The sequence below is a fragment of the Erinaceus europaeus genome, chromosome 3 (assembly GCF_950295315.1).
Source record: "Erinaceus europaeus chromosome 3, mEriEur2.1, whole genome shotgun sequence".
Taxonomy (NCBI): Eukaryota; Metazoa; Chordata; class Mammalia; order Eulipotyphla; family Erinaceidae; genus Erinaceus; species Erinaceus europaeus.
Window position 1 is genome coordinate 75,535,544 of NC_080164.1, and position 24,797 is coordinate 75,560,340.

At 45.6% G+C, this 24,797-nt stretch overlaps 2 protein-coding genes across 8 annotated transcripts in view; one reads left to right on the forward strand and one right to left on the reverse strand.

Moving 5' to 3' along the window:
• Positions 1-62: 62 nt before the first annotated feature.
• DOK1 (docking protein 1) lies at positions 63-3,234 on the forward strand. Of its 3 annotated transcripts, XM_007523368.3 has the most exons (5): positions 63-648; positions 847-1,140; positions 1,328-1,421; positions 1,607-1,791; positions 2,004-3,234. In XM_007523368.3, the coding sequence occupies exons 1-5, from the start codon at positions 241-243 to the stop codon at positions 2,817-2,819; spliced, it is 1,797 nt and encodes a 598-aa protein (XP_007523430.2). In that variant the 5' UTR covers positions 63-240; the 3' UTR covers positions 2,820-3,234. The 3 variants fall into 3 exon arrangements, with proteins under 3 accessions (XP_007523430.2, XP_016043752.2, XP_016043751.1); XM_016188266.2 differs by lacking the exon at positions 1,607-1,791 and having other exon boundaries at positions 81-648; positions 2,004-2,166; XM_016188265.2 differs by lacking the exons at positions 63-648; positions 1,607-1,791 and having other exon boundaries at positions 998-1,140.
• A 383-nt stretch (positions 3,235-3,617) lies between these two features.
• Positions 3,618-24,797, reverse strand: part of M1AP (meiosis 1 associated protein) — a 130,194-nt gene continuing 109,014 nt past the window's right edge. For 4 of the 5 annotated variants that reach the window (XM_060187564.1, XM_060187566.1, XM_060187563.1 and 1 more), the window contains 2 exons: positions 6,425-6,631; positions 3,618-5,424 (listed from right to left, as the gene is read on the reverse strand). In XM_060187564.1, the coding sequence (XP_060043547.1) occupies positions 5,194-5,424; positions 6,425-6,631 (438 nt within the window). In that variant the 3' untranslated portion in view covers positions 3,618-5,193. The remainder of the gene's footprint in view (positions 5,425-6,424; positions 6,632-24,797) is intronic. The other variant, XM_060187565.1, reaches the window with a different exon arrangement.

The following is a 24,797-nucleotide window of genomic DNA, read 5'->3' on the forward strand; positions in this document are numbered from 1 at the left end:
CGCGAGCGGCCTCCGCCTCCCTCCGCCCGGCTCAATGCAGCTTTCTTTCCGCGGCGGCTGGGGCCCGGGCAGCTGCGGTCTGGAACTGGGCTCGCCAGAGGCGGCGGGGCTACGGGCCGGCCCAGGTGGCGGTGGGAGGCCGCAGCTCAGCCCCCAGCTCCAGGCAGCCGTCCAGCCCCCCGCCCTCCCCCCAGCCTCCCGGCCGGGCACAGAGAGGGCGCCGTCAGGGGCGCTAGGTCCATGAAGGCCCACGTGGCCCCCGTGGGGCTGCTGGATGCCCATCCGCTTTCTCCAGATGACGTCACGCCCCTAGCCCTGACGTCACGTCGGGCCTGTGACGCACGCGGCCCCGCGGGGCCCGGGGCCCCGAGTCCGATGGCCCAAGCCGCGCGGCTCCTGCTTCTGGGGCGGCTCGCGTGCGCCCCGGGGCGGTGGGCAGAAGCCCGGGGGCGCGGGCGCCCGCGCGCCCTGGGAGGCCTCCCCCTCCTGTGCGGCCCGCCCTCCCTCCGAGGTCCGTGGGGCCACGACCGCCCCGGCCCCGCCCCCAGCCCGTCGGGCCAGGAAGCGCCGCGGGAGCAGCCGGGGGCCATGGACGGGGCGGTGATGGAAGGGCCGCTCTTCCTGCAGAGCCAGCGCTTTGGCGCCAAGGTAGCGGGGGCCCGCAGGAGGTTTGCAGCGGCCGGGGGGCGGCAGCCGGGAGGACGGCGGGACCCCGGCTTCCCGTGAGGGGGCTGCACGCCGCGGGCTCCGCCCTCTGCAGCCCTGGAGGCCGGGCTCGCGCTCCCAGCAGCCTGAACTCTCCAGCCCCCGCCGGGCGTCCCCCAGTGCGGCTGTTTCTCTCCGCAGAGGTGGAGGAAGACCTGGGCCGTGCTCTACCCCGCCAGCCCCCACGGCGTGGCGCGCCTCGAGTTCTTCGACCACAAGGGGTCGAGCGGGGCCCGGGGGGGCTCGCGGCGCCTGGACTGCAAGGTGATCCGCCTGGCCGAGTGTGTGAGCGTGGCCCCCGTGACCCTGGACAGCCCCCCCGAGCCCGGCGCCGCCGCCTTCCGCCTGGACACCGCGCAGCGCTCGCACCTGTTGGCGGCCGACGCGCCATCCAGTGCGGCCTGGGTGCAGACCCTGTGCAGAAATGCTTTTCCGGTGAGGGGGCGGGGAGGGGGGGCTGCGGCCGAGGGGGTGCGGCGGTGGGGTGGGGGCTTGGGCCCTGGACGGGTTGCCGGGTGGGGGCTGTGACAGTGGCAGAACTGCGCTGACTCAAACTCCAGGAAGCGCCTTGAAGGAATTACAGGGTCCTCCATGCTGCTTTTCCCCTCCTTTTTCTCCCCAGAAAGGCAGCTGGGCTCTGGCCTCTGCTGAGAACCCACCCAAACTCTCTGCCCTGGAGATGCTGGAGAACTCGCTGTACAGCCCCACCTGGGAAGGTAGACTGCTGAGAAGCCCTGGCAGCCCTGGTGGGAATGGAAAGGAAGGCTGCCTGCGGGAAAGTGGGTGGGCAGAGGGTGCTGGGACCCATGGGGAAGGAAGTAGGAAGCTCTTGAGAATTGGCCTCTTGGTTCATGCTTGGACAGTTTACTTCCCCAAGTCTCCGTCTGTGTATTCCTTCCAGGCTCCCAGTTCTGGGTGACCGTGCAGAGGACTGAAGCAGCAGAGCGCTGTGGCCTGCACGGATCCTATGTGCTGAGGGTGGAGACTGAGAAACTGACTCTCCTGACTGTGGGGGCCCAAAACCAGATACTAGAGCCGCTTCTCTCCTGGCCCTACACTCTGTTGCGTCGCTATGGCCGGGACAAGGTGTGGTGGGAGAGGGGCCTAGTTTCCTGGACTCACAACTTTTGGTGACGGGTCAGAACAGGGGGGTGGGAAGCTCTGACCTGGGGCAACCCTTCCTTGCCTGGCTTATGGCTCTCTCTCCCCTCCCCAGGTCTCTTCTTAGGTTCTCTAAATTGTGTAGGTCTCATCTCTGGTGGCTCCTAATAATGTGTTTTTCTCCCCATCCCCTTCAGGTCATGTTCTCCTTTGAAGCTGGCCGTCGCTGCCCCTCAGGTCCTGGGACCTTCACCTTCCAGACGGCAGAGGGAAATGACATCTTCCAGGCAGTTGAGACTGCTATCCAGCAGCAGAAGGCCCAGGGGAAGGCAGGGCAGGGACAGGATATTCTCAGAGGTGACTCCCACGAAGGAGAAGTGGCAGAGGGGAAGTTGGCTTCCCCCACTGTCCCCCAGGAACACCTGGGCAGCCCTCCAGCCCTGTATGCTGAACCTTTGGATTCCCTTCGCGTTCTTCCAGACCCTTCCCGGGACTCCTTGTACTCTGACCCCTTGGATAGTACCCCTGCCCAGGTCGGGGAGGGGCCACAGTTAAAGAAACCTCTCTATTGGGGCACGTATGAGCGTGTACAGCAGCAGTTGCTGAAGGCCAAGCTGAAGGATTCCAAAGAGGATCCCATCTATGATGAACCTGAGGGTCTGGCCCCAGTTACTTTCCGAGGTCTTTATGATCTGCCTCAGGAGCCCAAGGATGCTTGGTGGTGCCAGGCTCGGGTGAAGGAGGAGGGCTATGAGCTCCCCTACAACCCAGCCACTGATGATTACGCTGTTCCGCCGCCTCCTCGAAGCACAAAGCCCCTCCCAGCTCCCAAACCCCAAGGCCTGACTTTCCCAGAACGTGGTGATACAACTGGCAGTGGCAACAAAGATCCCGACTCAGACACTGTTGTGTACAGCCAAGTCCAGAAGAGTATGGCCTCAGGGAGCTGGGACTTTGGACTCTCTAGGACAGGGGCCAACAGACCTGGGGTCAAGTCAGAGAGCTCCACATGAGAAGGAGATCCTGGAGGGGAGTTGTTGAGAGATGGACTGAAAATGCCACTGGTGTTGGAATAAATAAATGTGTTTATTCTGATGGGAAGAAAAAGGCCTGTGTGAAGCCCGGGGCTGGAAGGATCCGCGGAGACTCAGGAAGGAGGCTCAAACCCAAGACATACCAGGAGGACAAATGGCAGGAGCTGAGGGGGTTGGGATCTGGGTGAACCATTCCCCCTTTCAGACCAGCTGTTGGACCAAATCTGGAAGGGAGTGCTTCGATGAGGCATGGCTTTAGCTCTGCCTGTCAGGGCCTCTCAGAAGGCTGGAGGGAGATGCCAGCTGTGCCTGGATCTTTGCCCCTGTATATGTTCTTTGTCAGAGGTAATATTAAAAAAGAAGATTCTTATTAAAGCCAATTTGGATTTAAGAAGCCTATGTGTATGAATAGTCACAGAGGGGACACAGTGGTAGGGTGTTCTGGATGGTTATGGAAAGACCAGGAGAGCCAGAAATGTGTTGGGGGCTGTGGAAGGAGGCAGTGGCCCAATGGACGGAGAGCTGAGCAGATGGGTGGTTCAGAGTCTGGGTGTCCAGTCAGACCAACCTGGACTTGACCCAATTTCTGTGACCCCTGGGAGAGCTGTGGAGTAGCTGTTTCCCCACTGTTCTCCCCCCCCCTCCCCCATGGGAGAACTCAATAGCAGGCTCTACCTCATGGGATTGTTTGTATGAAAGGAGTTAAGTTTCTCAATCAGTGCAACTTGGGGGGGGGGCAGATAACAACAGGGAGAAACTAGGCCTTTTTCACACCATTCTCACCCGTTTTATTCTCTAATGCGCGTGCACACACACTCTACATGTAGGCATCAAGCATAAACCACTTCTATGTCTGTAGTCTGAAAGGAACTGAGGCTTGAATTTCAATCCCACTTGTTTTTCATGTGCTCTGAAAACATCCTTGTCTCCTGAGACCTAGTTCCTGAAGCTGACTGGATCTCCTCTACCTGCTTACACAGAGCTGCAGGGAAAAATTCAGGGCTGGGAATGTACTTAACTGGGTGTTTAATCTGTGTTAACAGCATCAAATGACCAGGCAAACAAAACAAAACAAGAGTCCCTGTTAAGAGAGGGGGAAGGCTCAGGTGTGCATCTTTCAGTCTCTAGGAGTGGGACAGTGACAGCACTGAGGGGGAGGCTCTTTATGTGTCACCTGGAGCTCAGGTGGATAGAAGGCAAGTCTGACCCTCAGCATGGATGTGGTTGCTCAGGGCAGGGGGCTGTGCTGCTGGTGACTTAGAGTCCTGAAGGGTATCCCTCTTCTTCCTCCTCCTGCTCCCCTTTAGAAGGCTGGAAGAAGGCTTCTGAAGAAGATCTGGCTGCTGGCATCTTGGGGACTCTGCCAGTGGCTGTTATCATAGGTAGGGGGGCCACTGTGGCTCTAACTCTGCTTGTCTGCAACTGTCCAGCCTGCAAAGAAAGTGAAGTAGGACCTTTTCAGAAGGTTGGACAGCATTCTTGACCTCCTACCCCAATCCTTGAAGGCTCACCTGAACAATAATTTCTTCAAGAGTCCCATCCCTGGAGTGATCCCCTCAGGGCTCTGGACTGAGATGGTGGCGCTCCCTGGGGTCCAGCCTCCTCAGAGCTCACCTCCCTGTTGGGTGTCCCTCCTTTGCTAGCTTGCCCACCAGCTAACTTGTCTTGGGCTCCACTCCCACACATTGGGCCATTGCTCTCACCTCTCAGTTGACTAGTTTGAGAATCTGTTGTAACTTGAGGACAGAGCGGGCATTTTTCTAAAGGTCTTATCACTTGGAGACTAGGAAAAGATTATTAAGGGCAAAAGGAAGCACCCGTATTGTAGACTATGGATTTCATAAAAATAACTCTTCCCTTATCACTTCGTCTTCTCTCTTTAACCTTATCTCATCAGAGCCCTTGTTTCCAAGATACTAACCTTGGCCGGTCTTGCTTTTGTCATTTTGTAACATGAGCGTAACAACACCTTACCTTACCCGGATGCTGTGAAGAATAAATGAGAAAAGTATGTGTGAAAACACTTCTCACAAAACCTGGCAAAAGACTGGTTCTCAGTAGATGTTGATTTCCCTTCCCTTGGGCATTTTCTTTTCCCAACTTCCCCAAGCCTTCTCTTTCAAACAGGGCTATGGTTGTAGTACCTGTACGGCCAGTTTGCTCAGTGGGATAATAAGTCTATTCAGTGGAGAGAGCAAGTTACCATAAACACTAGACTTAAGGAACTGAACATTATGTAAAGGCATAAGCATAAAGGTCCTGCTGGAAAGGAGGTACAGCTTCCTCTGTTTAGAACAAAGAAGCAGGTCTTTTTCTTCTTCCACCTGGGGAGACTTGGGGGAAGTCCACACTCCTATGGATTAGGGATGAGGAGCAAGGAGAAGGGGCCTCTAGAATTCTGAGCATAAAGGGGAGGGAGGTGTGACAGGGAGGGAAATTGTACCTTTCTCTGGGCCTGACTCTCCCAACTTGGGTGGAGCCGCCCCTGAGACTTGACAAAGATGCTGTTCAGGTATGAGTACAGGTGGTTCCTAATCTGCAAGGGGTTGTAGGTGGACTCCAGCTCCAGGCCATCCAGCATGCTCTGAAGGGAAGAGAGCAGGAGCCTCACCCAGGGAACTCAAGGTTGCAGAACATAAGTCAGCTGGAGAGCCTCAGTGTGAGAGGCCTGCAGAGGTGTGGTGACCCAGGGCTCAGTTGGAGGCTTTGAAATAGATGTGTGTCCCCACCAGGTCTCCTGGTCCTTAGGTCTGAAATGCTGGGGAGCTGTGTGTAGATGGAGAAGTGGCCCCTCCCACTCCACCCCTGGGGCTGGAGTTGGGACCCACCAAGTGGGAGGATGCTGACAGAATTACAAGGGATTCAGTGTGTACAGCTGTGTGTGTGTGTGTGTGTGTGTGTGTGTGTATGTGGGGTCCTGGGGTGATCACATTCTGAGAGTACACTGAATTCTTGGCCTGTGGGGTGAGCATAACTGGAGGACACACGAGCACAGCATTCCTGAGCAGTCAGGTTTTCCGGCCACAACATCCGGTGCCAGAAACCACTGGCCCTGAAGTGAGACGCTGAGTGAGCCATGGCCATTCGCTCTTACCTCTCCCAGCATCCCCATGGCCTCTGGACACAGTACCCTGCTTTGTGCTTTTTGCACATAAAACTACCTATCCAGCAGCTACAGGGTTTCAGTCTTCCTTGTATAGAGTGCTACCCCCCCCCCCCCCAAGTCTGGAGAGGCTGGCAGAGGAAACCCAGAATCCAGATCCAAGAAGAGAGAAGAAGGAGAAAATGACCTTCAGAGCTGTTCTTTTTTTGCATCTGAGTCTCATTTTGAAGCCCTTCCTATTCTGGACGCCTAAAAGGCTATCTTTCTCTCTTTTCTTCAACAAACAAAAATAGATGCTCTTTGTGGGCCCAGTTGAAAGCACACATTACCATGCACAAAGGGCTGGGTTCAAGCCCCCTGGTCCCCATCCTGCAGAGGGGAAGCTTCACAAGTGGTGAAGCAGGTCTGCAGGTCTCTCGCTCTCTCTCTCTTTTCCCCTCCCTATCTCAATTTCTCTCTGTCCTATCTGGGCTCCTCTTACCTCCACAGCTTTGAGGCTGTCATCAGGAGGGTCCTCAGAAAGCAGGGGGAAAGGGCTGGGCAGCAGCAATTCCCGTGTGGCCACTGCCTTCACCAGCAGAGTCAGGGAGCGCGATGGCATGATCACATAGAAGGTGCAGGCAGGTTCTCTGGGGTTGTGTCCTTGCTTTGAGGACTCCCCTTTGGCCAGCAGTAGCCACTCTCTTTTCTGAAACAAGGGCACACATGATAAATGCTGGTTCATCTTTTAGTCTTTGGCACATTTTGAAGGTCAGTCTGAATTGAGGCTCCCCCAAGTTCCTCTGGGAGTGCTAGGGGAGCCCAGAACTCTTCAGGCTGACTTTGGGCAGGGGGGTCTTCCCTGCTTGAGCCATCAGTAGTGCCTAGGACACCTCTCTTCTTCCCTCATAGGGGATATTCACAAAAGGGTGAGCGACACAGAAACACCCCCCCCCTAGTGATTTACAAGATTATAAAGTAATAGAGACATAATTCCACATCACACCTACCACCAAAGTTTGTCTTTCCCCTGGGCCCCTAATGGTAATCACCATAGTTCTCCCTATACATAGTTATGGGTTGACTATATATATATATTTTTTTCTTCTTTTTTTTTCAAGTTCATGTGTTTCAACTCTACATTCTAGTTATGAGTGAAATCATCCCATAGTTGTCCTTCCTTTTTCCTCTTCCTTCTCAGATAAGAGAAACAGTGCCTAACTTCCTTGGGTGTTCTCCAGAATCTCTTCTCTCTCAGTGATGGTGCAAAAAGAAATGTTCCTTGTTCCAAAAGTCCTGGGTCCTGGTGGAACCTGGGTTCAGAGTCCTCTGGTCATCTTCTAACATTTTCTCTCTCTGGGAGTATGGATCAAAATCTTCTTGTGGTGCAGGAGAGATAGACACTCTTTAATTTGAAGTAGGTATTAACCCCAGAGGGGTTTCTAAGTGAGGTTTCTAAGAATAATTGACTATCACACAGAAGAATTAAGGCTTGCAGATTGTTGCTGAGGTTTCACTGCTCCACATAGGAAGAGGGAGACGAAGGGAAAGAGGAAGAGACGGAAAGATATTGTAGCACCAAAGCTTCCTCCAGTGTAGTGGGGGCCAGGCTTGAACATGGATCACATGCATGATAAAGCAGGCACAATATCCAGGTGAGCTCTCTTGCTGGTCCACAACTAGAATTCGAGTTTATGGCAAACACACACATACTTACTTTTGAGCCCATTGATTCTGAGACAAAGCTCAGATTCTTTTAGAGACCTGGGTGTGGTTTCTTAAAAGTAACTCCTGTGAGCACTGGAGTGAGCATCAGAGGACTGGAAAGAGACTGAGTTGAAAGAGCTTTACAGAAAGCTTTAAAACTTCAGGGCTGACTTATAAAGGTTGGCAGGAGGTTCTGGAAGGAAGAGAGGCAAATGCATCCTTAATAGAGTTTGATGGAGATATTAATTTATCTGCCATTTCCAGGAGCATTCGGACAAAATGAGAGGTTGGGAAGTTGAATGTAAAGGCTCCTATCTTTAAAGATTGATTTTATTTTGCTACCACTGTTATTACTGGAACTCAGTGCCTGCACTACAAATTCGCCATTCCTTTTTTGTTTTCTTTTTTCCTTTCTTTGCTTCTCTCTCTTTTCTTTCCTTTTTAAAAACATTTTGATAGAAACAGAGAAGTGGAGAGAAAGAAACACGGACATCTGCACCACTGCTTCAGTGCTCATGAAGCTTCCTTCTCTGCAGATGGGAACTAGGGGCTTAAAAATCAGGTCTTTAGTATGATAATGTGTACATTCTACTGGGTACTCCACTAGAAGTGTGTGTGTATGTATGTATGTATGTATTTATTATGTGAGAGAGGGATACAGACAGTGCACCCAGAGTTCCACTGTGCTCTAGCATATGGTGATCTGGGGGTTGAGCCTGGAGTCTCTGTAGATTCTGTAATCTAATGCTGACCTGTCACCCAATTCTTTTTTTTTTTTTATTTCTTTATTGGGGAATTAATGTTTTACATTCAGTAAATACAATAGTTTGTACATGCATAACATTTCCCAGTTTTCCATATAACAATACAACCCCCTCCAGGTCCTCTGTCATCCTTCTTGGATCTGTATATTCTCCCCACCCACCTACCCCAGAGTCTTTTACTTTGGTGCAATACGGCAATTCCAGTTCAGGTTCTACTTGTGTTTTCTTTTCTGATCTTGTTTTTCAACTTCTGCCTGAGAGTGAGATCATCCCATATTCATCATTCTGTTTCTGACTTATTTCACTTAACATGAATTTTTCAAGGTCCATCCAAGATTGGCTGAAAATGCTGAAGTCACCATTTTTTTATAGCTGAGTAGTATTCCATCATATATATATACCACAACTTGCTCAGCCACTCATCTGTTGCTGGACACCTGGGTTGCTTCCAGGTTTTGGCTATTAGAAATTATGCTGGCAAGAACATATGTGTACACAGATCTTTTTGGATGGGTGTGTTGGGTTCCTTAGGATATATCCCCAGGAGAGGAATCGCAGGATCATAGGGTAGGTCCATTTCTAGCCTTGTGAGAGTTCTCCAGACTGTTCTCCACAGAGGTTGGACCAATTGACATTCCCACCAGCAGTGTATGAGGGTTCCTTTGACCCCACAACCTCTCCAGCATTTGCTGCTGTTACCTTTTCTGATGTATGATATTCTCACAGGAGTGAAGTGGTATCTCATTGCTGTCTTTATTTTTTTAATATTTATTTATTTATTCCCTTTTGTTGTCCTTATTTTATTGTTGTTGTAGTTATTATTGTTATTGTTAGATAGTACAGAGAGAAATGGAGAGAGGAGGGGAAGACGGGGAGAGAAAGACAACTACAGACCTGCTTCACTGCCTGTGAAGCAACTCCCCTGTAGGTGGGGAGCACGGGGCTCAAACCTTGTGCTTTGCACCACCTGTGCTTTAACCCACTGCACTACCGCCTAACTCCCTCTGTCACCCAATTCTAAGGTCCTTGTTTTGGAGTATGAATTTCTTTTCTTTCTTTTTTTAAATATTTATTTTTATTTATTTATTCCCTTTTGTTGCCCTTGTTGTTTTATTGTTGTAGTTATTATTGTTGTTGTCGTTGTTGGATAGGACAGAGAGAAATGGAGAGAGGAGGGTAAGACAGAGAGGAGGAGAGAAAGACAGACACCTGCAGACCTGCTTCACTGCCTGTGAAGCAACTCCCCTGCAGGTGGGGAGCCGGGGTTCGAACCGGGATCCTTATGCCGGTCCTTGTGCTTTGCGCCACCTGCGCTTAACCCGTTGCACTACAGCCCAACTCCCTTTTCTTTCTTCTTTTTTTTTTTTTTTAAATATTTCTTTCTTTCTTTCTCTTTCTTTCTTTCTTTCTCTTTCTTTCTTTATTCCCTTTTGTTGCCCTTGTTGTTTTATTGTTGTAGTTATTGTTGTTGTTGTTACTGATGTCATTGTTGTTGGATAGGACAGAGAGAAATGGAGAGAGGAGGGGAAGACAGAGAGGGGGAGAGAAAGACACCTGTAGACCTGCTTCACTGCTTGTAAAGTGACTCCCCTGCAGGTGGGGAGTTGGGGGCTCAAACCGGGATCCTTATGCCAGTCCTTGCGCTTTGCGCTAAGTGTGCTCAAGCCACTGTGCCACCACCCAATTCTCTTTGGAGTATGAATTTCTTTTTTTCTCTTTTTTTATATTAATTTATTTATTTTCCCTTTGTTGCCCTTGTTGTTTTATTGTTGTAGTTATTTATGTCATCGTTGTTGGACAGAGAGTAATAGAGAGAGGAGGGGAAAACAGAGAGGGGAGAGAAAGATAGACACCTGCAGACCCGCATCACCGCCTGTGAAGCGACTCCCCTGCAGGTGGGGAGCCCGGGGCTCGAACCGGGATCCTAACGCAGGTCCTTGCACTTCGTGCCACGTGCGTTTAACCCACTGCACTACCGCCCGACTCCTGAGGAGTATGAATTTCTAACCTCTTCCGAGGTAGTCACTAAAATAAAATGGCACCAGTGTGCACACTTGAACATAGTATCCAAGCCACAGGCTCACCTTTTAAACAGATAATCGTGCCTATAACAGAATTGGCTGACTGCTGTAGCAGGTATCTGAAGCTGAGAAAAAGCATTGGCATGGGGATATCTTCTGGGGTGTCTCAGAAGAACAGCTCTTGGAATCCTCAAATCAAGTCATTCTTGGCTATAAACGACTGCTGAGTACTTTAGAATATGCTCTTGATAATCCAACAGAAAGGAGCATGAATTAGATGCTGAATTTAATAGAAGACAAGTGAAAAGGTTTGATTCTGTTTGTGGTTGGGAACTGTGCTACAGAAGGTGCTATGGAGTTTAGGGTTGATTTTGTTTCATGGACAGAGGCAGAGTTGGATGGCACACTATTCTGCAAGCTAGTTTATCTAGAGTCATCTTCCCCCTCCCCTGCCTTAATGTCCAGTTTCTCCCGTTTTGAGGGAGGCATGGCAGCCACTGTTAGTTTACTGGCCACTGCTTCCCCCTGCCCCTTCTCCTCTCATCCTTCTCTGTACACATTTTTCAGTCTTTTCATGATTGGTCTACGAGTGATAAGTGACCTAGATTACATAATGTAATGTATTATATAAAATGCAGAGTTTCAGAGGTTGGGACTTCTAGAAAGCCTTTGTAATAAGCTGGCTAGTCTTTTTGCTTGTTTTTTTTTTTTCCTTTTCCTTTTTTTTTTTTTTTGCCTCCAGGGATATTTCCAGGGCTCGGTGCCTGGAGGCCATTTTTTTTTTCCCTTTTTGTTACCCTGGTTGTTACCATTGTGTGGTTATTATTATCATTGTTACTGATGTTGTTGTTGTTTGACAGGACAGAGAGAAATGGAGAGAGGAGGGGAAGACAGAGATGAGGAGAGAAAGACAGACACCTGTAGACCTGCTTTACCGCCTGTGAATCGACTCCCCTGCAGGTAGGGAGTCGGGGGCTCAAACCGAGATCCTCACGCCGGTCCTTGCGCTCTGCACCACATGTACCTAATCCACTGCACTACCGCCCGACCCCTTTGCCTGTGTGTTCTACCCCTTCTTTCTCCCTAGACAGGATTTGGTCTTAAGGGACAGCAGCCAATTTGTGACCATGAAGCAAACAGGCATAAGGATGAAATACACCTGCCATGGGTGCTGCAGTGGCAAAATACCAGGAGTCTGGGTTGTTGGTAGTGCCATTGATCAAACACATTAACCTCAGAGTTGTCTGTCCCCACACTTATTTTGATGTATGTGTGAGGCTCGAACCTTGTGCACACACAGTTTCAATGCCTTAGATCAGAGAGAGAGGGAGAGAGAGGGAGAGAGAGAGGGAAAGAGAGTGAGAGAGAGAGGGAATCACTACACTAGGGCTTTCTTCATTGCCATAGTATCTTCTTTTTATTTTATTTTTTTATTATTATCTTTAGTTATTGGGTAGAGACAGCCAGAAATCGAGAGGGTAGGGGAGATAGAGAGGGAGAGAGAAAGAGAGACACCCACAGCCCTGCTTCACCACTTGCAAACCTTTCCCTCTGCAGGTGGGGACTGGGGGCTCAAACCCAGGTCCTTGAGCACTGTAACATGTGCGCTTAACCAGGTGCGCCACCACCTGGTTGGTACCATAGTATCTTCTACATGCCGCTGGGGTACTAAGCTGGGTTACACATGGCAATGCAGGCACTCTATTTGAGTCTTCACAATTCTTGTTACAGAAGAAAAATGAACTCTTACTGTAGTTTGTATCGTGTGTTTTGTTTTTGCACTAACAGTGGCTAAATAGAACTTTTTATTTAATATTTTTAAATGATTTATTATTACATATTATTTAATTTTATTTTAATGAGAGCGTCACAGAGTGAGAAAGACTGGAGCACTGCTCATCTCTGGCTTATGGTGGTGCTGGGGATTGAACCTGAGACCTCAGAGTCTCAGGCACGAAAATCTTTTGATTAATCATTATGCTGTCTCCCCAGCATAATTGATCTTTTTTTAAAAAAAAATTCTTCTTGATATCATGTTAAGTGAGATAAGTCAGAAACAAAAGGAAGAATATGGGATGATCTCACTCATAGACAGAAGTTGAAAAACAAGATCAGAAGGGAAAGCACTAAGCAGAACTTGGACTGGAGTTGGTGTATTGCACCAAAGTAAAAGACTCTGGGGTGGGGGGGAGGGTCCAAGTCCTGGAACATGATGGCAGAGGACTTAGTGGGGGTTGTACTGTTAGGTGGAAATGTTATGCATGTACAAACTATTGTATTTTACTGTTGACTGTAAACCACTAATCCCCCAATAAAGAAATTTAAAAAACTTCTTCCTTTTTAAATTAAAAAATTATTTATTTATTGGATAGAGACAGAAATTCAGAAAGGAGGGGGAGATAGGAGAGAGACAGAGGGACACCTGCAGCACTGCTTCACCACTTGTGAGGCTTTCCCCCTGCAGCTGGAGACCAGGGCTCAAACCTGGGTCCTTGCACATTGTACTATGTAAACTCAGCCAGGTGCGCTACCACCTGGTCCCCTAAGTTCATCTTTTATAGATACCAGATGTTAGAAACAGGCTGCAAGTACTCAGTACTCACTTCTGAGAAAATACATACGTAGTACCAAAAGGAACAGTCTCAATGCTTCTGGCATAGAAGGGCAGATGGGAATATAGCAAGGTAAAAGCTCCAATCTTACCTGGGTCTGCCATCAGTCATTTGGTCCCTGGAATCAAATTCAATGACTAAAGAACTAAACCCAGAGTGGGAGTATTTCCTGGCAACTACTGAGGATAAGTAGGGTGGAAAACATGAGCTTTTATTTTGCCTTGTTTGTGGGAAGAGACACACTTCCATTGTCATTATGTAACCAAGTTGAAAACACACAAACAATTTTGGAAAGGATTTCTATAGCTGGGGGTCTTTGGAAACCAGAAAGGTACTGGGAGGACATTAGGTTAGGGGGCTGGGTGGTGGTGCACCCAGTTAAGCGCACATAGTACTAAGCACACAAGGATCCAGATTTGGCCCTAGCTTCCCACCTGTAGGGAAGATACCCCACAAGAGGCAAAGCAGGTCTGCAGGTCTCTCTCTTTTTCTTTTTTATATTTATTTATTTATTTATTTATCCTTTTGTTGCCCTTGCTTTTTTATTGTTGTTGTAGTTACTGTTATTATTGTTATTGATGATGTCATTGTTGGATAGGACAGAGAAATGGAGAGAGGAGGAGAAGACAGAGAGGGGGAGAGACCTGCAGACCTGCTTCACCACCTTTGAAGCAACTTCCCTGCAGTTGGGGAGCAGGGGGCTTGAACCAGGATCCTTATGCTTCGCGCCATCCCACTGCCGCATGTGGGTTACCACCCGACTCCCATCTCTCTCTCTTTTTTCTCCCTATCTCCCCTTCCTCTCTCAATTTCTCTCTGTTCTGTACAATAAAATGGAAGAAATGGCTGCTGGGAACAGTGAGTTCGTAGTGCTGGCAATGAGCCCTAGCAATAACCCTGGAGGCAAATATATATATATTAACAATAATAATAAAGTAGATTAGTTTGCCATTTGCTTAGTCTCTCAGTCCAGAAGGCAGAACCCACAAGAGCAAGGAACAGAAGATGCAGTATTTACTACTCCACCACTTAGATGCTGGCTTCCCCCAAAAAGACCAGGGGGAAGTTGATCAAAGGGATTCTAAGCCCAGCAAACAGCAGATGACATATTCTTCTCAAGTGAACGTGAAAGATTCTTTAAGATAGACCATGTGATATGCCATAAAACAAGCAACGATAAGTAAATTTAATAATTAACAATAACTGTATTTAATAATAATAATAATAGTTATTATTTTTACTGGAGCACTACTCAGCTCTGGCTTGTGGTGATGCTGGGGATTGAACCTGGGGCCTGTGCTACCACAGACATGAAAGGCTTTCTCCATAACCATTATGCTATCTCACCAGTCCAATCTACAATAAATCTAAAAGTATTTTAAACCTCTAACAATATCTTCTTTTGAATCACATTAGAAGGAAATTAGAAATCAATGATTAAGGGGGCTAGGTGGTGGCTTACCTGGTTAAGCTTATACATTACAATGTTCAAGGACCCGGGTTCAAGCCCTCAGTCCCCACCTGCAGGGGGAAAGCTTTGTGTGTGTGGTGAAGCAGGGCTGCAGGTGTCTCTCTCCCTATCTCCCCCTTCCTTCTCAATTTCTGGCTGTCTCTATCTAATAAATAAAGATAATAATAATAAGTCAATGATGAAAAGAAAGAAATTTCATAAATATGTAAAAATTAAATGTCCTTCTGAATAATCAATAAATCAAAGAAGCAATCACCAAGGAAATTAAAAACATTCTGAGATGAATGAAAATAAATACACAAAATACCTGTATTTATGAAATACAGATGAAGGAGTGCTTAGAACAAACTATAACCAAAAACTTCTCTATAAAATAAAAAGTTCAGGGCCTAGGTAGTGATGCATTTGGTTGAGTGCACATGCTACAATACAACAAGGACCTGGGTTCAAGCCCCCAGTTCCTATCTGCAGGGGGGCAGGCTTCACAGGCGGTGAAGCAGGGCTGCAAGTGTCTCTCTGACTCTCTCTCTCTTATCTCCCTTTCCCTCTCAACTTCTGGCTGTCTCTATTAAATGAATAAACACATAAATAAGATAATAAAAATAAATAAAATATAAAGGATGGGGATAGGAGATAGCTCATCTGGTAAATTGTTTTACCATATATAAGAGCCTGGGTTTGAGCTCCTGACACCCTGTAGAATTATCATATGTGGCACTGAGGAAACTCCATAATAATGAAATAGTTCTGTGGTGTTTCTCCTTCTTTTTCTCTTTCCCTCTCTTTCCCTTTCTTTCTTCCTCTTTTTGTCCCCATTAGAAATTAAAGGGAAGGAGTAGGGCACCAAAGTAAAAACCCTGGGTTAAGGGTGAGGGTGTATCCTAGGCTTCATGGGGTGGGCGGGGCGTGGTGGTGGTGGTGGGGTGGGATGGGACATACTCTTTTGGTAGTAGGAATGGTGTTTATGTACACTCCTATTAATTTGTAGTCAAATAAATAACTATTTAATTAATATGAGAGGGGAAAAATTGATTGAATGTCTCAAACTTTAATGCACAGACCATAGGGGGAATCTTTGATAGGTTGACTCTCTTAAAAGCTAAGACCATGGAGAACAGAAGCAACTGGTGGCACAGCTCTATACAAATAATATCAAAGGACATAAATTATGGTGATGTTGTGTATGATACAGCAAATCCTAACAAAGGGATTTTTAAAAGTTAACCCAATTGCCAAATAATATGATTATAGCAATAACTATCTATTGCCTTCTTAAACCCTAAGACAGCAGGAGTCTCCCACTTCCTCTATAGAGCCTGTATTTCTCCAGTCCTGGAACCTCTAGAGTGGGCTCACTTTCCTGCATGCTTCTCTCAATTCATACCAAATGATATGCATCTGCTGATCACAACCTAATCAACGCAACGAGTACCACCTCAGTATGCTTCATTTCAGACTGTGTCCAGAGACAGCAGGTGTGGAATGTCAACCCTTCAGCCTCATTACTCAGGTAAGACCTTTCCTTTCATAGGATTCTCTAATTCCATTCCAGGTGGTTCACTTCCCAACAAAGTCTCAAAACCTAGATATAAACCAGGTCCCATGAGATAGGGCATATATTCACATGTATACATAAATTAGGGCAAAATACATACTTGAAAGCGAAAGTACACAATAGTCAGTATGACGTTCATAATGAAGTAGTGTCTACTTAGACTTAGATAACTTCCTCACCTATTTCTTATTATACTTCCCTTACTTACTCCAAAGCTAACCTTATCAAAGCAAGGACTGCAAAAGCTGAATAAGGGAAAGAGACTGGCATACTTTAATGATGACTCTTTAGTCACTATCAGGCCACCCCATCAGCTGGGACCCTAGTCGAAGAGTCCTGAGATTCCCAAACAGACTTGATGGGCCTAGACCTCGAGTAAATCCCTCTCTCCATTGTTACCGGTCATCTCTACCAGGAACAACAAAACAGACCCCTTTGTGGGCCCCCATAGGATGTTGCCCTCAACTTGGATCAACAGTGGTAGAGAATGTTCCATCCTCTGAAGTGAGGATGGACAACATACTCTATGCTACACCTGAGGAAGATGGGTCCTAATATTGCAGCAGCTTGGAGTGTTCCTACTGATGACCATAGAATGTGAGGTCAGATCTATAGGGATGCAGAGGTCACACAGGCTCCTAAGCTGAATATGGGCCCCAGATCAGATCAAATTGATGGGGTTTACAGTCAACCATATTTATATACCTTTCCTATATTTGGGAGCTACTCTCTTCCCTGATCCAGCTTTCTGGTCCTTCTGCCAGCCATGGCATCATCTCCCCAGACAATAACTAGGATTCATTTGCATATCAGATTTCAGGATCAGGGGGAAAAAAAAACTAGTATAGCCAAAGGACCTTTGGAATATAACTAAAATATGCCTACTAGTTATCTACAGAATGGAGACCCCCCCCCCAACTCTTCATCTGCACTATTCCAGCCTTTAGGTTCATGATTAGTCAACAATTTGTTTGGCTTTATATGTTAGCTCTCTTTTCAGCCACCAGGTTCCAGATGCTAGCATGATGCCAACCAGATTTCCCTGGACAGACAACCCCAACAATGTGTCCAGGAGTTCTGATTCCCCAGGGTCTTTCCCCACTAGGGAAAGAGAGAGAGAGAGGCAGGCTGGGAGTATGGATCGACCTGTCAATGCCCATATTCAGCAGGGAAGCAATTACAGACCTTCCACTTTCTGCATCCCACAATGACCTTGGGCCCATACTCCCAGAGGGTTAAAGAATAGGAAAGCTATCAGGGGAGGGGATGGGATATGGAGTTCTGGTGGTGGGAACTGTGTGGAGTTGTACCCTTCTTATCCTGTGGTTTTGTCAGTGTTTACTTTTTATAAAAAATTAATACATATTCCCAGAGGGATAAAGAATAGGGAAACTTCTATGGGGAGAGGGGAGAGGGAACTCTGGTGGTGGGAACAATATAGAATTATACCCCTGTTATCCCATAATCTTGTCAACCATTATTAAATCACTAATAATAATAATGACAACAACAACAACAAAAGAAATTAAAGGGAAAAATAAAGTCCTCCTGGAGCAGTGAGATTATGCAAGTATGAAACTCCAGTGGGTAGAATCATTATAAAATTAAAAGAGGTCACAAATCATTATTCTTTTCTAATTAAAAATTTAATTATTTTTATTTATTTATCATAAATTGAGAAGCAAGGGGGAGATAAAGAGGTAGAAAGACAAGAGAGATACCTGTAGCACTGCTGCACTACTCACAAAGCTTTCCCCCTGCAGGTGGGGAATGGGGGCTCAAACTTGGGTCCTGGTATATTGTAACTTGAGCACTCAACTAGGTGAGCCACCACCCAGCCCCTCAAATTCATTATTCTTTCATCATTTCATTATTAGGACACTAGAAAAAGAAGACTAAATAAAACCCAAAGCAAGCAAAGGCAGGAAAAAACAACAACAACAAAAAACCAACCACATAGTGTAGAAAGAAATGGTAGAAAACAACAGAGGAAATCAGTGGAAGAAAAAGTTGGTTCTTTGAAAAGGAAGCTGTCAAAAATTTAGCTAGGTTGATGAAGGGAGAAGAGAATTTCTGAACTACTAAACTCTAAAGTGAAAGAGGGAATGTCACTACTGAGGTTATAGAAATTAAAAGAATTATAAAGGACTATTATAATTAGCTATCACAAAATAGATAACCTCCTTGAATGGACATATTTCTAGAAAGACACAAACTGTAGCTGCTAGGGATATAGCTCAGTGTTAAAGCACTTGCTTTGCATGTGTGAGGCCCTGCCTTCGAAACCTAGTACCAAAACAAAACAAAAAACCAAAACCTACTGTAACTGTCAGTAACTGAAATAGAAAACCTAAATAAGTCCATAGATCTATAAACAAAACACTCCCAGTTTCAGTGCTTCAGTAGAAGGGCTCACAAGGGCAGGGAGATAGATTACTTGGTAGTAATCTAGATAGATTAGCCTGTACTTACCATGCAGAGGCCCTGGGTTCAAACCCCAGCACTATGTGGGAGCACTGCTGTATCCAAGGAAGCTCCATGTATGATGAAACTGTGATGTGTCTGTCTTTGTCTATCTAAAACAAACGAACAACTTGACCCAGGAGTGGTGGAATCAATCACAGGCATGTGGCCCTGGTGCCACAAAGTAAGTCAGTAAGTCAATCAATCAGATAGTACGTAGTTGTACTCACAGATAATTTTCTGTGTGTGGAGCTAGTGATTTCACTACTCTCAAGCCATTTTAAAAAACTTCATTCACACTGAGAGGAAAAGACATAATAGCACTGACTTTCCCTTGGTGCTGTCACGTTTCCATGTGGTTCTGGGGCTTGAACCTGGGTGGCAAACATGGTAATGACATGCACCTTGTCCACTGAACTATCTCTCCAGTCTGGATATGATTTACTTTTACTGATTTTATTTATTGCTTATTTTTTAGGTAGAAGCAGGGAGGCTGAGATAGAAAGAGTTAAACCACAGCACTGAAGTTTCCTTCAATGTGTTGGGACCTGAGCTTGAACCTGGGTTTGGGACCTGAGCTTGAACCTGGGTTTTGTGCATGGTACACTACCCATGTGAGCTATTTCCTAGCCCTGGAAAAGATTTATTATGACAAAAAGATACAGAACAAAATCAGCCAAGGGAAATGACTTGTGGGGTGAGACACCAGGTGTAGATTTCCAAGAATCTTCTGTGAAGTCACACAAAATGTGCTTAATTCCTTGAGCACTGAACTGTGACTACATATATGAAATGTTGGATACCAGGGAAAGGTATTAGAGACTCGGTGCCAAGTTTTATTATTGGGACTGGTCATGTAGATACCTGTACCTAGTGTGTCCCAAAATTCTAGACTCCTAGGAGAAAATAAGATACTCATTATAAGCCATATTCTTTTGTACCTTTTAGCAAGTCGGTCATTTCTTTTTTTTTTTTAATATTTATTTTATTTATTTATTCCCTTTTGTTGCCCTTGTTGTTTTATTGTTGTAGTTATTATTGTTGTTGTCGTTGTTGGATAGGACAGAGAGAAATGGAGAGAGGAGGGGAAGACAGAGAGGGGGAGAGAAAGATAGACACCTGCAGACCTGCTTCACCGCCTGTGAAGCGACTCCCCTGCAGGTGGGGAGCCGGGGCTCGAACCCAGATCCTTATGCCGGTCCTTGTGCTTTGCGCCACCTGCGCTTAACCCGCTGCGCTACAGCCCGACTCCCGCAAGTCGGTCATTTCTATTATTTAAAGAATGGTGGGGATATTCCTGGAATCCAAGTTCCAAGCTACCCATCAAGAGTCAACCTTATAGACAATAATTTCTTTCTTTCTTTCTTTCTTTCTTTTTTAAATATGTATATATATTTTCTTTTTCTCTTTTTTCTTTTCTTTTAAACTACACACACACACACACACACATATTTTCCTTTTTGTTGCCCTTGTTTTTATTGTTGTTGTAGTTATTGTTGTTGTTATTGATGTCATCGTTGTTGGATAGGACAGAGAGAAATGGAGAGAGGAGGGGAAGACAGAAAGAGGGAGAGAAAGACAGACACCTGTAGACCTGCTTCACTGTTTGTGAAGCGATTCCCCTACAGGTGGGGAGCCAAGGGCTCGAACCGGGATCCTTAAGCTGGTCCTTGAGCTTTGCGCCATGTGCGCTTAACCCGCTTTGCTACTGCCCGACTCCCGTAAATATATATTTTTAAATATTTATTCATTCCCTTTTGTTGCCCTTGTTGTTTTATTGCTGTAGGTTATTATTGCTGTTGTTATTGATGTTGTCGTTGCTGGATAGGACAGAGAGAAATGGAGAGAGGAGGGAAGACAGAGAGAGGGAGAGAAAGACAGACACCTGCAGACCAGCTTTACCACCTGTGAAGCGACTCCCCTGCAAGTGGGGAACCGGGGGCTCAAACCCGGATCCTTACACTTGCACTTTGCGCCACGTGCACTTAACCCGCTGCCCATCACCCGACTCCCCTGTTCAACTTCTAATTAGCAAAGATAAATAGCTGATAATCAGAAAACTTTCCACAAACAAAAACTAAGTTTCAGGTGGTTTCAGACTGGTGAATTCTACTAAATGTTTAAAGAAGAAATCACAGTAATCCTTTGCAAAGTCTTCTCCAACTGGAAATGAAGAGGTATTTTTCAATTCCTTCTATGAAACCAATATAACCCTGATAATGAAAACCAAAGACATCACAAGAAAATTAGAGTGAAATCTCTTGTGAATATGGATACCAAAAGTCCTTAACGGCATATTAGCCAGCCCAATGCGGCTACAGAAAAAGATTCATATACCACAAACAAGGGCATTTCTAATAGGAAGGTAAAGTTAGTTTAATATCCCCACATCCAACAACATAATGCACCATGTTAATGGAATAAAGGGGCTGGTAAAATAGCTCACATGGCCGGGGTGCTGCTTTGTCACACATATGATCCTGGTTCAAGCTTGACCCCTCACTACATTGAAGGAGATTTCAGTGCTGTGGTCTCTTTTACTTTCTCTGTGTACCACCCCCCTTCTACCTCTCTGTATCTCAAAAAAAAAAAAAAAAGAAAAGAAAAAAAAAAAAGAAAGCAGTAGAGGGTGGGGGAAATAGCATAATGATTATGCAAAATACTCAATGTAAAATACCTGATGCTCTGAGGTCCCAGGCTTAATCCCCCACCAAACCATCATAAACCAAAGCTAAACAGTGCTCTGGTGGGAAAAGAAAGGAAAGAAAGAAAGAAAGAAAGAAAGAAAGAAAGAAAGAAAAAAAGGAGAGCAAAGGATAAAGACTAAAAGACAACAGAATCTTCTTGATACATATAGGAAAAACCTTCGATAAATTTCTTTTATTTTTTTCAACTTTATTTTATTTTTAAAAATATTTATTTATTCCCTTTTGTTGCCCTTTTTAAATTGTTGTTGTAGTTATTCTTGTTATTGATGTTGTCGTTGTTAGATAGGACAGAGAGAAATGGAGAGAGGAGGGGAAGAGAGAGAGGGGGAGAGAAAGACAGACACCTGCAGACCTGCTTCACCACCTGTGAAGAGACTCCCCTGCAGGTGGGGAGCTGGGGGCTCGAACAGGGATCCTTACGCTTTGTGTCACGTGCGCTTAACCCACTGTGCTACTGCCCAACTCCCACCTTCGATAAATTTCTAAACCTACTCATGACATAAACAACTGAAAAAAAATCACCTATAAATGAAACAGAACTTTGTCCCATCTGGAAAAGTTCTTTACTAAAATTACTAAAACCCCACAACTAGCATCCACAGGGAGTGGTGAAAGACTGAAGGCTCTGCCCCAAGTTCAGGAACACAATAAAGACACCCATTTGTTTCTGCTACTTCTATGCAACAAGGTATATCGAAGACCAGAGGGCCATTTCTCACACTTTCTGGAATGTGTTTGCTCTCTAAGAATCTGTGTATTACCCAGGGCAGGGGTGGGGGACAGAGTGTGTCAGTCATCCCGGCAGTTAGGGAATAAACTTTTGAAAGATGATTTAGAAATATACATCAATATGACATTTCTCATATCAGAGAGCTCAGTTACCAACTCCTACCTTTAAAAAAAAAATTTACCGGTTCGAGCCCCCGGCTCCCCACCTGCAGAGGAATTGCTTCACAAGCGGTGAAGCAGGTCTGCAGGTATCTATCTTTCTCTCCCCTTCTTTGTCTTCCCCTCCTCTCTCCATTTCTCTCTGTCCTATCCAACAACAACGAGATCAACAAAAACTACAACAATAAAACAACAAGGGCAACAAAAGGGAATAAATAAATAAATAAATATAAAAAAATAAATAAATAAAAATAAAAAAATTAAAAAAAATTTACTTATAAAAAGGAAACACTGAGTAAACCATAGGATAAGAGGGGTACAGCTTCACACAATTCCCACCACCAGAACTCTGTATCCCATCCCCTCCCCTGATAGCTTTCCTATCCTTTAACCCTCTGGGAGTATGGGCCCAACATCATTGTGAAATGCAGAAGGTTGAAGGTCTGGCTTCTGTAATTGCTTCCCTGATGAACATGGGCATTGACAGGCATACTCCCAGCGTGTCTTTCTCTTTCTCTAGTGGAGAAGGGTTTTGGGGGAAGTGGAGCTCCAAGACACATTGGTGGACCAACCCCTACCTTTTATCAGTGCTGCGAAGGTCAAGACAGACCTGGCAACAGGTATGTGGTTAGGGAGGGGGCAGACTTGCTGAGTGGGGAGGTTGTGGGAGGAGAGGAAAACAGCATGTGAAATATTTTAGCAGAAAATGGAAAAATTAGCAGCTTAAAAAATTTTAATTATCTTTATTGGATAGAGACAGTAAAAAATCAAGAGGGAAGAGGCAGAGGGAGACAGATACCTGCAGCACTGCTTTACCACTCACAAAGCTTTCCTCTACAGGTGGGGACTGGGGGCTTGAACCCAGGTCTTTGTGTATTGTAGCGTGTGCACTCAACCAGGTGCACCACCACCCAGCCCCCAGTTTTTTTTTTTTTCAGGTAGACAGAGGCAAAGGGAAGGAAGCAGTATGAAAAACAGTGTGCCCCCACACCTATGGACATCTAATCTTTGATAAGGGGGCCTAAAGTACTAAATAGAGGTGTATTATTGAATTATTCAATAAATTATTATGGAAAGAGGCTCTCTTCAATAAATAGTGCTGGGAAAATTGGGTTGAAACATGCAGAAGAATGAAACGGAACCACTATCTCACCAGAAACCAAAATCAACTCCAAATGGATCAAGGACCTGGGCGTTAGACCAGAAACTATCAATTACTTAGAGGAAAACAGTGGTGGAACACTTTCCCATCTAAACCACAAGGACATCTTTGATGATACAAACTCAACTGCAAGGAAGACTAAAACAGAAACAAATCAATGAGACTACATTAAATTGAAAAGCCTCTGCACAGCTGAAGAAACCATCACACAAAGAGACCCTTCACAGATTGGGAGAAGATCTTCCTTCACATGCCATACATCAGACAAGAGACTAATAAAATATATAAAGAGCTCACCAAACTTAGCAACAAAAAAGCAAATGATCCCATCCAAAAATGGGCAGAGGATATGAACAGAATATTCACTATACAAGAGATCCAAAAGGCTAACAAACATGAAAAATTGCTCCAGGTCACTGATTATCAGAGAAATGCAAATAAAGACAATATTGACATACCACTTCATCCCTGTGAGAATGTCATACATCAAAAATGACAGCAGCAAGAAATGCTGGAGAAGTTGTGGGGGACAAAGGAACCCTTCTACACTGCTGGTGGAAACGTAAATTAGTCCAAACCCTGTGGAGAGCAGTCTGGAGGACCCTCACAAGGCTAGATATGGACCTTCCATATTACCCAGTAATTCCTCTCCTAGGGATATACCTCAAGGACACCATAACACCCAATAAAAAAAGATATGTGTATACCTATATTCGTAGCCCAACAATTTGTAATAGCTAAAGCCTGGAAGTAAACCAGGTGCCCAACAACAGATGAATGGCTGAGAAAGCTATGGTATATTTACACAATGGAATACTCTACAGCCATTAAGAATAATGAACCCACCTTCTCTGAACCATCTTGGATGGAACTAGAGGAATTATGTTAAGTGAGGTAAGTCAGAAAGGCAAAGATGAGTATGGAATGATCCCACTCATAAACAGAAGTTGAGAAAGAACAGAAAGGGAAACTCAAAGCAAGATCTGACTTAGTTTGGAGTAGGGCACCAAAGTAAAAATCTGTGTGTGGAGGGTGAGAGTAGATGTTCAGCTTCACTGGGGGGGGGGGGACCTAGGACACAGTCATTTGGTGGTGGGAAGGGTGTTGATGTACATTTCTATTAACTTGTAGTCTCATAAATCACTATTTAATTAATACGAGAGGGGAAAAACTGATGGAATGTCTTAAACCTTTTAATGCATAGACCATAGGCTGAGTACATCTTCCTTCAATCTAAGCACTTAAGACCTCAAATTGATCATCAGGTTGAATTTTAACAGTGGGCTCAAATTGTTAATACATTTCTAATAATGACTTGTTCTTTGAAATGTGGACTTTTCTAAAAGCTTAGACCAGGGATAAAAGAAGCAACCAGTGGCGTTACTTTATCAGACACAGCTATATATAAATGTCAAAGGAAATAAATTATGATGATCTCATGTATGATACAGCAAATCCTAACAATGGTATCTTTAAAGTTAACCCAACTGCCAAATAATTTGATTACAGCAATAACTATCTATT

Bases quoted from the DNA above. Each gene is read 5' to 3' on its own strand.
- DOK1 (XM_007523368.3), top strand. From the start codon at position 241: ATGAAGGCCCACGTGGCCCCCGTGGGGCTGCTGGATGCCCATCCGCTT. The intron at 649-846 runs GTAGCGGGGGCC...TTCTCTCCGCAG, and splicing joins GCCAGCGCTTTGGCGCCAAG to AGGTGGAGGAAGACCTGGGC. The intron at 1,792-2,003 runs GTGTGGTGGGAG...CATCCCCTTCAG, and splicing joins GTCGCTATGGCCGGGACAAG to GTCATGTTCTCCTTTGAAGC.